At 42.4% G+C, this 12,106-nt stretch overlaps 1 protein-coding gene across 2 annotated transcripts in view; it reads right to left on the reverse strand.

The window, feature by feature from the left end:
- FBF1 (Fas binding factor 1) overlaps positions 1-10,336 on the reverse strand; it is a 35,050-nt gene extending 24,714 nt beyond the window's left edge. The window contains exons 1-11 of one of the 2 annotated variants that reach the window (XM_035104513.3): positions 10,171-10,336; positions 8,794-8,900; positions 7,780-7,807; positions 6,408-6,449; positions 5,686-5,773; positions 5,340-5,400; positions 4,906-4,956; positions 4,645-4,780; positions 4,083-4,166; positions 1,857-1,976; positions 564-717 (exon numbers count right to left, since the gene is read on the reverse strand). In XM_035104513.3, coding sequence (XP_034960404.3) covers positions 564-717; positions 1,857-1,976; positions 4,083-4,166; positions 4,645-4,780; positions 4,906-4,956; positions 5,340-5,400; positions 5,686-5,773; positions 6,408-6,449; positions 7,780-7,807; positions 8,794-8,796 — 767 coding nt within the window. In that variant the 5' untranslated portion in view covers positions 8,797-8,900; positions 10,171-10,336. Of the gene's footprint in view, positions 1-563; positions 718-1,856; positions 1,977-4,082; positions 4,167-4,644; positions 4,781-4,905; positions 4,957-5,339; positions 5,401-5,685; positions 5,774-6,407; positions 6,450-7,779; positions 7,808-8,793; positions 8,901-10,129 lie in introns of both variants that reach the window. The other variant, XM_088661573.1, reaches the window with a different exon arrangement.
- Positions 10,337-12,106: the final 1,770 nt, after the last annotated feature.

Genomic DNA, 12,106 nt, shown 5'->3' on the forward strand with positions numbered 1-12,106 from the left:
TGTCCCCCATGAATTTGTCTGAATTCTCTTTCTAAGCCATTCCAGTTGGTGGCCATTGATTGTAGGGGTGAAGAAGTACTTTGTTTTGCCCGTCTTGAAGCTTCCAGCATTCAGCTTCATGGGATGTCCATAAGTTCTAGTGCTATGAGAAGAGAACAACTTTTCTTTATCCATTTTCTTCATGTCATGCATCACTTTATAAACCTCTATTGTATCACCTCTTAACTCACCTTTTCTCTAAACTAAGAAGTCCAAAATGCTGTAAACACAGGGGGTTTGCTCCATCCCCTTGATCATTTTAGTTGCCCTTTCCTGAACCTTTCCCAACAATATCCCTTTTCCAGATAAGGGGACCAGAACTGTACACAGTCTTTTTCATAGGTCATGCCAGCCCTCTCCTGGGTCCACTGCAACTAAATCAGGAGCAACAGTGCAAACTATGAGTTTGTTCGCCTTAGCTTATCCCAAATGTTCAACTTTTCCAGTCATGCCATTAATCTCCTTTAAGCTGAAAGTATCGCACAATTCACTCCATTTTAGTGAGTTTTAGGGAGATTACTTACTCTCCGTCCTTTCTTCCAGACTTCAGCTCTGTCTTCGGGCTCTCACCAAACCCCATGGCATCCATGAGATCATCTCCATCAACCTCAAATGTTAACTCATCCCGTTTCCGTTCGGGGGCAGCGATGTGGCCAGGAGCTGCAGACACAGGTGTTCCTAATAAATGGAATCGAAAGAGATTGCACCAATGAGGTCTAACTATTACAGAACTGGTCTAATGGGCTTCCCTCCCCAATCACGAACCGCTCAGATTATACTCACAGTGTGACCAATACATCGCTGATAATTTCCATGCTAAATATTTTGAGCAAGATTCAAATAATCAGTCCTACTAGCAGAAGCCTGCATAAGGATTCCCGTTAGCACAATGCAAGTTAATGAACATGACTAAGTTAGATCCATTCTTTTCAGTGAGTCTGCTTGCTGTAAAACTTAGTTGAATGCTACCCATGGAACTTGTTGCCAAAAAATATACCATTACAGCCACTAGCTGTATTGGGGTATTTTGTGTGTGTGTGCTAAAAATAGGTAAATGTTGGAGATTTGATTTATGTTTTAAATTATGTATATTTAATTGCTGCAAGCCAGTTTGAGACCTACGAAGCTTAAAGTGGAATATTTTTTTTTAAAAAAATAAACAAATAAATAGATCTAGAAGGGGAATACACAATGTCATGGGAAATAAAGCTATCAATGGCTACTAGTCATGATGGATGTATACTCCCTTCTGGGATTAGAGGCACAACACCTCTGGATGCCAGTTATTGGGGATCAGCAGTGGGAGAGGGCTCTTGTCTTCACGCCATGCCTGTGGGCTTCTCAAAGGCATCTGGTTGGCCATTGTAGGAAACAGCGCACTGGAATAGATAGGTGCTGGGCCTGATCCACCAGGGCTCTTATGTTCTCACAGACTTCCAGAGAGCCAGTGTGGTGTAGTGGTTAAGAGCGGTAGAGTAATCTGGTGAACCGGGTTCGCTTCCCCGCTCCTCCACATGCAGCTGCTGGGTGACCTTGGGCTAGTCACACTTCTCTGAAGTCTCTCAGCCCCACTCACCTCACAGGGTGTTTGTTGTGGGGGAGGAAGGGAATGGAGAATGTTAGCCGCTTTGAGACTCCTTCGGGTAGGGATAAAGCGGGATATCAAATCCAAACTCTTCTTCTTCCACAAATGCTACCACAAGCATTGATGAGTAGATAAAGACTGCCAACCGTTTCATTTGCACAAACAAATGTGTGATGTGCTTTTCTTTGAAAAGAAACCAAGCCAATAGTGCAATTCTGGTATCCTCACTAACCTTTCTCTTTAGAAGTCCCAGCATTTGTTTCTGGAACACTTTTTGTGGCAAAGGAAGGTGCTTTCTTCACCATGTCCTCTTCCTCATCAGACAAAAGACCAGCTAGAGGGTCGTCTATATCTGTGGGAGAAAAAATACATCTAAGAGAGTGGGCAATCATTTCAAAACAACGGACAAAGAGCAAAACAGAGCAGCAAAGTTGCCATGTCAGCCAATGCCTGGGAAGAAAGAGACTGCACTACTAGGAAAGGATTGAAGCTAGCACTATAGAGCAGGGGTCCCCAAATTAAAGTCCAGGGGCCTAATGCGGCCCAATCGCCTTCTAAATCCGGCACGCGGATGGTTTGGGAATCAGTGTGTTTTTACATGAGTAGAATGTGTCATTTTATTTAAAATGCATCTCTGGGTTATTTGTGGGGCATAGGAATTTGTTCATCCCCCCCCCCAAAAAAAATATAGTCCGGCGCCCCACAAGGTCTGAGGGACAGTGGACCGGCCTACGGCTGAAAAGGTTTGCTGACCCCTGCTATAGAGTGAATCCTTCTCCAGTACTTAGTAAATTAATTTTATGATGCCTAATAGCCCTTTCTTTGGTGAATTGTTGTTCCATGCCCATCACTTAGGGTTGGATAGACTCCTGCAGCAAAATGGCCTCTGAAGTAGCACAGTGTTTTGTTATTGAAGAATCTTTATATTTTAGATTTGGAAGGTCATGATAACATATATGGCTGGCACACGTATTTGTGGTATGAAAAGGTAAAAACACATAAAGGGTTTACAAACCATATAATTAGGGGAGGGAATGTATAGAGTATGGGATAAATATAAAAAATTATTGGAGACAAAAATACCACTATGGCTTACACCAGTAGAAGCTATAGCGGTGGTGGTGGTGGAGGAGGAGGAGGAGGAGGAGGAGGAGGAGGAGGAGGGGGAAAACTGGGTAACTTATAAACATTTGTTAAAAGAGGAAGATGGAGAAGTTAAATTAAAAGTTTAAGGATTGTTCAGGAATGTTAACAACATGGATACAATATTATCATCTGAATGTAGTATTCAAAAAAGATAGGAAACGGGGGTTTGGGGAACAAGTATCTCAACTAGAGAGAGACCTGCTAAATTGTAAAGTTAAAGTGATGTCTAAAATGTATAAGATGTTATTGGAATGGGAGGCAAAAGATGAACAAGTGAAATCTTCAATGATACATTCGGCAATAGATATTGGTCATAACATAGACATGGAAGCATGGGAAAGACTGTGGCATGTTATGGTTTAAGAGAAAACTATATGAAAATGTTATACAGATGGTATCTAACACCAAGTACATTGGCAAAAATGTATAAATCAAAATTGAATATGTGTTGGAAATGCAAAGGGAAAGAAGGTACCTTTTACCATATGTGGTGGTCTTGTTATAAGGTTAAAGCTTACTAGGAAATGATATACAATGAATCGAAAAAAGGTGTTTAAGATAACATTTGTAAAAAACAACAACCCAGAAGCTTTTCTTTTGGGAATTATGGGATCAGAGTTACCTAAACAATATAGAAATTTATTTATGTATGCAACGACTGCCTCAAGAATGATAGTCGCCAAAAATAGAAAGAAGGAGTCCTTGCGAAAGAAGAATGGCTACAGAAATTAATGGACTATGCAGAAATGGCAAAACTTACCGGAAGAATAAGAAATCAAGACAACAAACTTTTTATTAAGGAATGGAAATCATTTATTGAATATTTACAAATTGTAAACAAATTAAGACATTAGCTGGAAAAGAATAAAGAGACTTAATTGGGATGTGCAGAAGAAGAAGAAGAAGAAGAAGAAGAAGAAGAAGAAGAAGAAGAAGAAGAAGAAGAAGAAGAAGAAGAAGGGTAAATTTATGGAACCGCTGAAAGAGGGGGAGGGGAGTCAAGGTTTGATATGTGAGGATTGTTTAATTCTTTTTTTTGTTGAAGTGTTTATTTGTTATAAATGAAAATTATAAATAAACTTATTTTTTAAAAATGAAGTAGCACAGTGTTGAATCAGTGGGCCCCATGTTGGTTGTGTATAAATGTGTCCCTGTCACACCCTAACCTTTCCCCATCCAGATGTACTTGTATGCTCAAACTTAGGTTTTTAAAAATGCATTTTACATGCATGCATGCATGCACGTGTGTGTGCATGTGTACGAACATACACACACAAATAGCCCCCCTCTCATGCTAACAAACAGAGCTTACCTTCAAAGGAAAACTTCTGTTTCAGATTTCTAGAGGTGGTGAGAGTAGAGCTGGGATTCTTAGTGATTCCACTTTCTGAGTCTCCTGTATTAAAACAACGGGTATAGCAGATACTTTTGCTTGTGTCCAATTCTAATGTAACAAGGAAAGTTCTGTCTCAAGTCAATGTAAACTTAAATGGTCTTTGCAGGTGTGAGTTGACATTTTGAAAAGTCTGGAGAGGATTCTGTAGGTGCAATATTAGAAGCCGATAAGGGGACAACCCATTCCTTTTCTCAGGGATGTCATTAGTCCTTAATCAATAAGTGATCATCATAGACATGGCCATAAGGATGACAAGAAGTTGCTTCAAAGGCTTAAGTTGTTTTAAACTGTTTCTCATATAGTGTTATATTGTGTTTTAACTGTTGTAATCCACCCTGGGACATTAGGGTGAAAGGCTAGTAATAAATTGTAGTAATGATAAGAATAAGAACAGGTGCCACTAAAATATTGTTTCTACTATAGTAGCTCTTTACATAAATTTGAGTATTACTTGAGTCCTGAAACAAAGGAGTCTTACGTCTCTCAGTGATTGATGTTTTCTTAGCAGAACTTGCTGGCTCATTCAATGGCTGAGTTTTTGCCATATTCTTCCCCCGTTTCTGAGCAGGTGCTTTCTTTATGCCTAGAAGATCAGCGTCCATGTCATCTATATCCTGGCACAGGAGAGAACACACATACTCAGAATGAGTGTATTCCACCTTTTCACATCTAGCAGAGCACAGTACACTCAACTTATTTTTGCCCTGCCAATGAAAACAAGAGAGTCTTCTCAATTTACCTTCAAGGTCTCTAGAAGAGCTCCTGGGTCTGCATCTGAGATATCAGGATCCTTAGGGGTGAATGAATGAACACACAAGTTATTGCTTAATTGCTCGCAGTATTTGCATGCTGCCTTTCAATAAAAGAGGGGGGGAACCGAGCACTCCAACGCACTTAATTCAAGTGCTGCCAGCAAAAGCACATAATCTGGGGCTCATACTCCAAAGAGACAAATACTGTGCCCCAGTGGGAAATGGTTGGAAAAGTTATACAGGTCCATGACCTCCCCACCACCCATGACTGAAGTTGATGTATATCATCCTTTCACTGCCATGTTTTCAGGTACAGCAGTAACCTGCAGGAAAACACCAGTAGCTGTCCAGTTGCATCAATGGAAATGCCTTCATTTACCTTGCAGAGGAGATGTGCACTCTTATTTTTTTATCCCCTCACCTCTGCATCTTCCTCTTCTTCAAGAACCATTTTGCTGAAGACATCATCCCCCAGGAGGCCCCTGGGGTGGAAAATCCAGAGCTTAGGATATGCAAGAATAATAATAAAATATGGTAGCCTAGAAAACAACACCTGAAATATTTCACTGGCCTCATTGAAACACCCTCAGAATTACTCAGATTTCAGTAGTGTCTCTACTTAGGAATGTTTCTTGAAACAGAGGGCAAATTGAGAGATGCTGGAGGAAAACAATAAAGGAGGAATTCTCAAGGGGCTCCATAGTACCGCTATCTTTTTGTGTGTGTGCCTAAACATTAAAGTCACAAATAGCAATGCCATTCCTTACTTTTTGCTGGTCTGTGAGGCGATTCCTCTGGATCTTCCTGCACTACTACCAAACGAGGCAGGTTTGCTGGATTTAAAGGGAACGTCATCTAGGAATGAGAGATGGGGATTTTAGGAGGTTGCAGCATAGGTTATATCCTTTGTCCTAATAGCTGCACTGCAACCTGAACAACCTCTGATGTTGGCAATCTCAACAAACAAGCTGCAGTTGAGCACACTTTGCATATACATAGACCCAGGTAGATCAGTCGTGAAGTACATGAGCAGGCCAGCATGGTGGACACAATGGTTGTCTCCATCTCTCTGAAATGCAGTGAGGCCTCAACATTCTTCTCACTGCACAGCAGCCATCACAGCTAAGTCACCTTGGAAAATGTTTGCCCATATCTCCCTTAAAACAGAACATTTCTTACAAAAATTAAAGCTGACCATAGATCCTTAAAAACAACCTCCCCAAACCCAACAAAACAGTGAGAACAAGAGTTAAAAAAGAAAAGTGCAAACTATTAGAAGTGTGTATGAATAGTGTGACTTTACTTGGCACCTGAAAGAGAAATGATGATTACACCAGGTGATTTTACTAGGGGAAGGAACTCTACAACCAGGGCACCATCATGGAACAGGCCCTCCCTCTAGTAGCCGTGCCTCATTTGAAATTATTACTTGACAAACTGGTTCCTACAAAATTTTAAAACACCTTATTCCATTTCACTGCTTATTTACCTTCATCACCAAGGAGATCACCAAGAACGTCATCAATGGAGCCTAGAATAAGACAGAGTTTGCAGTCTCAAAAATCTATCCCAGCATAAACTTAAAAAAGGGCTTGCTGCAACAAGGGAGATCCAAGGCCAACCATATTTTGACAGGAACTCCAGAGACAAGAAATATATAGACAAATGAACTCCACATACGTCATAGATCCTGTGTTTTGGCTCCCTGTGAACCGAGATCAACACTTAACAAAGGTCTCAAATTTGGTTTTGAAATGGGTTGGCATCCCTGGCTGAGATGGAATCTGGTTAGCACTAACTACGGGCACCATTGATGCAGAATTAGGGATGTAGCTAACAAAGTCGTTCAATTAGTACAAGGACTTCCACCTCTCCCTTTCCTTCTGAGGCAGATTTCAGAGGAAGCACAAGACAAGGAGATAAATTCCTGTTACACAGATAGAAGTCCTTGTGCTAATGGAATGACTGGATATAACCCATTATGCTGGATTTTGATTAAAGCCAATAAAGGAAGAGAGTGGGGAACTCAAATGGGTAAAACGTGTGGATTTAAACACCCCAAAGGCTGGCTCTCAATGGGCAAAGCAAGATTTGCAGTGTTACACCTTTATTATCAGGCGCTTTATTTTTCCATGGAGAATGTTTAGTGTTCTAAGTTCATTTGTAACTATGAGTGGACATCCATAGCAAACAGAGTAGTAGGCAATCTTTGTTGTTTCGAAGTTGGAATTAATGTTTTTCAGGTGATTGTCCCTAGCAAGTATTCGTATCATGAGCATATCATGTGTAGTTCTTTGGATGCTAAAATTTATCAGAATTGTCAAAAGCTTTTTAGTAATTTGTTTTTTCTTAAAATTAAACAATGCACACGAAGTACGTGCTATTTTCCTCAAATGTTTTTAAGTATTCCAATAAAAAAATATACAGTTTAAAGAGCAAAAGAGCAATGAATGCCCTTTAATTTTCCCTTTCAAATATTTCAGATCAAATGCCAGTGGTGTATTGGGACAAAAAAATCAAGATGGGTCGCTTTTTTTAGCTTTGTTTACAAAATTCAAGTAAAATAAACACACTGAATTAGATCACTCTTTAGTGCAGCAAAAATGTTCTGATGAAAGCTGGAAATTTCCCTATACACAGTAACTTATATAAAGTAGCTTAATTAGCATAGAAAAAAATCCAATGCATTTTCTCCCAAAATACCCACACTACTACATTGGGCCATAGTGTTATTGGCTCTGCTTTTGCCTCAAGCTGATGATGACAATGTTACATCTACTGGATGACACTATGGGAAAGTATCTCCACCCAAAGCCAATATTGAAAGGGTCATAAAAGTGTGGAAACACAAGCACACATACTTTTCAGTCCTTTCTTCGGTTTCACTGCCTAAAGGGGAAAGGGGCAGACAATTTGTTAGGAAAACAAAAGCAAAGACAAAAACTTTACTAGCACGAACTAACTCTTTAAATGCAGACAGGTGCATAACAAACTCCAGAAACCAAGAGCTGGTAGCCATAGGGAGGGTTCTCAAGTCACACTAAATGGTTTAGCCTTAAAAGGATAACTTGCAGTGAGCCTCAGATTTGCACATCCACCACCACCTGTCCTCTCCTCCGGCAGACAGCTACTGTTCTCAGAGTGGGTTTAACAACCAGTCACTCTTCACAGGGAATTCTGTGTACTGTAGCTCTGGCAGGGGAATAAGGGCCTCTTAACAACTCTCAGCACATTTAACAAACTACAACTCCCAGAATTGGAGGAATTTGGAGGAAGCCATGACTACTTAAAGTTCTTTGAATGTATGGTGTGAATGGGGCCCTGTTGTGTTCTGGCTACAGTAGAGTGTACAGGGGATAGCCTTTCCGTTTTGTGTTAATTAAAGTTACATTGGTACCTGGGTTTTAATAGCATCCCTGTTTACAAAGATTTGGTTTACAAATTCCGCAAAACCAGTAGTAGTGTCCTGCTTGCGAACTTTACGTCGGTCAACGGAATCTGAAAGGTGGAAGGGCACTGGCGGCGGAAGGCTTCATTTGGGAAAACGTGCCTCGGTTTAAGAACGGTTTCAGTTTAAGAACGGACATCCGGAATGGATTAAGTTCGTAAACTGAGGTACCATTGTAGTTGCATGGACAATTTCACTATGAAGTGTATTAGCTTGGTTGCCACCCACAGGGATTTCATGGGAGGAGTGGGCAAGCAGGAACTGTAGATGTGGATTTGGACTCCTAGATCCATACTCAGAAAAAATCTCTCTGTGCCTAAGCGAACCTCTCTCTGGAGTATCATGCTGGTGTTTAGGCTGGCTGGGACAGTGGCACAGGGCCTTGCACAATCCATTAGAAGTAATTGACTAATGAGGCCTGCCTTACCATATCATGACTCTCAGTGGCATATTCTGCCTCTTTCTCGTGTTCCACTCAGACAGTAATCATCTTTACAATGCTAATACAGTGGACAATACCTCCGCCTCCCTCACCTAAAAAGAGAAACAGAACAATAAAAATGACCAATTTAGCATCATAAATAATTTTCATTTATTGAGGCTTTGAAAGTAGTTGTTGGCATCCGTCTGTCTCAAAAGACAGTGGAGGAGTGTGCATTTGGTCAAGCTGTTGGAGGGCAGCAGTGCCTGCTGTGGCTGTAGAAACCAATGCGGGTAAGGGATACATTTTATTGATTTTATATGGTGGCAAAGAGCTCAGAGAATTATATTTAAAGCAATTTCACCTTGCCAAAAGATGGCTTCCAGAGCAGCTATGTTTCTAGTTTCACAACAGCCTTATGAAGAAGATTGAGCTATTGCAACTTGCCCAACAACACCTGCTTCACAGCTAGTAATAATCTAGATTTGGGTGTCCCATATCCAGCTCCAATACTTTAGCCATCACAACACACTACCTCACTGGAATGACTATGGCCTTCATAAAACAAGCACCCTAATGCTTTTGCAATTTATTACAGCCTGATCTTATGCAGTTGGGACACACATTTGTTCACTGAAACAAATGGGCAAAGGCACTCTCTAACAGCATGGGATTGCAACCATGGGCATAAGCAGGATTGGGGGGGGGGGCAAAACCGAATTATCTGTGACACAATTGGTCAGTTAGCTAAGCATTTTTATTTATTTGCTTGATTTTGGGGGGTGGGCAGCTGCCCCCCTTGCCTACGCCCATGATTGCAACTTTAAATGGTACCTTCCCCCCCATGCTTTTTTTTTATTAACCTGTGGGGTTAATGATAAAGGATAATATTCCCTTGTATAAAGAAGTTATAACTAAGCCTATAACACAATAGGGCCACAGAAGGAATCCGGAGTACTCCACTTCAACTGGGTATCTATCTGTAAACCCCTTGCAGTTGCTAGCAATCATCAAGCATAAAGTAGAAGGGGATACAACGCACTTAAGGCAATGCCATCCACAGGGTTGACAAACAATCCAGCCCTGTCGAGTTAGGTTCGCTTCCCAATATCAAATTTATGCTGGCAACACTTGCACGCGTGGACATGCACGCCTCATACACCTGTGGCATTTTAACATTACGTTTTAAACACGCTTTCCGGTGCCGGTGGAGGCGTGCCTGCACCGTTGCCCATGGAAACATAACCGAGTTACCATAGCAAACGGCGTCCGCGGCAAGTACTACCCTTAGCGGGAATAAATCGCCCCACAAACTGCCCCCTTTCCTTGGCCTGGGAGCCACCTGAAGCCTCCGGCTCTTACGGACCCCGCAGCGACTCTCACCTGAGGTGACCAGGGGGTTCTCCAAGCAAGGGAGGTTCTTCCCAGCTGAGTGGCCGCAAAGCTTTCTGGGAAACGTAGTCCCGGCAGAACCCTCTGCCTACAGTATACTGCGCACGCGGAGCTACATTTCGCAGCGCGCCAAACCGGAAGTCGCCCCCTTTTGAATGATTCGTTCAAGCGGGAGAGAGAACGTTGCTTCCTTCTGCGCAAGCGCAAACGGCTCTGTGTAAGGCCGGCCCCTGCAGGATCGTTTCGTGTCGTAGCGGCTGCACTGTGGAACTCTCTGCCTATTGAGACCAAGCATGCGGGCACATGAGGCATTGCCCCAGCTGCCGACTGTCATACCACCCGTCCAGGATGTGTCCCCGTCTATAAGCCACGAGTTTCTAGCAGCCTTGCCCTCAGGACTTCACAACCTTCTGGAGTGCTTTTGCCTGGTTGGGATGATTCCTTGAATTTTGGTTATGCCCCTTGCTTAACTGAATTGAGAGGGGGGGTGATGATTGCCTCCTTTACGACAATAATGGTCAATTTTGTCATTTCGCTACCGTTTTGCCACTAGCCATAGGGGAATGCAGGCCATCAGGCTGAGAGACGGTCCTCTACCCCTGGGTCCGTGGTGTTCCATTCTCTGTTATTAGCACAGATAAAGGATGGGCTATACATCTTTTAAATAATAACCAAGCAAACAGACAACAGATGAGCTGTACCCACCATTGTGAGGACGGAGGAGGTTATGATGCCTCCTCAGCTGCTGCCATTGGTTGTGAACTGCCTGTGATGTCACAAAAGAACATGGCGCCTGAGTGGATATGTAAAATCGGGACAAGTGAAAAGCCAAGGCAAAAAGACAAAAGACGACCTTTTCCATCTAATAACCAAGCAAACAGACAACAGATGAGTTGTACCCACCATTGTGAGGACGGAGGAGGTTATGATGCCTCCTCAGCTGCTGCCATTGGTTGTGAACTGCCTGTGATGTCACAAAAGAACATGGCGCCTGAGTGGATATGTAAAATCGGGACAAAGGAAAAGCCAAGGCAAAAAGACAAAGAGAACACAGTGGGCAACAGCTGTGGCATTCAGCACCAGGTCCTTCCACATACAGGTGAACTGGCAGACAGAATGAGGTGATCACCCCACAGCAGGATGCTGTGGAGCGATGAGAAGGCAAGTTCCCTTGTGAAGCAGGATTGCAACTTCAAGGCGGGGAAGCCATTGGGGAGTTTGCATTTGAAAAGCAGTGGATGCCAGAAGGCTGAAGCAGGCTTATGTTTGTGCATGTAAGCTGGTTGAAATTCACCTTTGGAAGCTCATTGACAGAAGCTGTGTGGACATTTGTGGATTGAAACTGGGCCATGTATATGAATGAAGAGTGGCTAATGGAGGAACGTCTCTTTGAATTTTTTTAAAAAATATATTTATGCATTTTCAGAGACTTGGTATATACATCTTACTTTTTTATTCTTTAATCTCCTATTTAAAGACTTCCACCTATACCCCGCCATGGTTCCTTCCCCCCCCCTCTTCTGCATATCCTTTTAATACCACCCAATTCATTCTATACATTTACATATCTTGTGTGAATGGAAGGTTTTGAATGTGGTTGAGGTGAATGGTGTCTGTGTATGCGCGCATTCAGAGACTGGCATAGGTTGCCCTTCAGACGGCATGGGAATTACATGTTCTTGGGGTGGCAGAAGTCACCCTTCAGGTGCAAGGTGAATGGATGAACTAGTGGATATTCATAGGTGGAAGTCAGGGATGAAGCTGCCAGGCAGAAGCCATTGGTGCCTGGGAGATTGTGTTGGAAGGTAGCCATCCTCCTCACTGTTTGCCATTCAGGGATGTCTGAAGCCAGCAAAGGTTTCCTCAAGACTATCCTGAAAGTAATGAAGAGAACCACAGGGCTTAAGCAAGCAAGCTTCTATTTCCA

Source organism: Zootoca vivipara, chromosome 2 (genome assembly GCF_965207765.1).
Source record: "Zootoca vivipara chromosome 2, rZooViv2.hap1.1, whole genome shotgun sequence".
Taxonomy (NCBI): domain Eukaryota; kingdom Metazoa; phylum Chordata; class Lepidosauria; order Squamata; family Lacertidae; genus Zootoca; species Zootoca vivipara.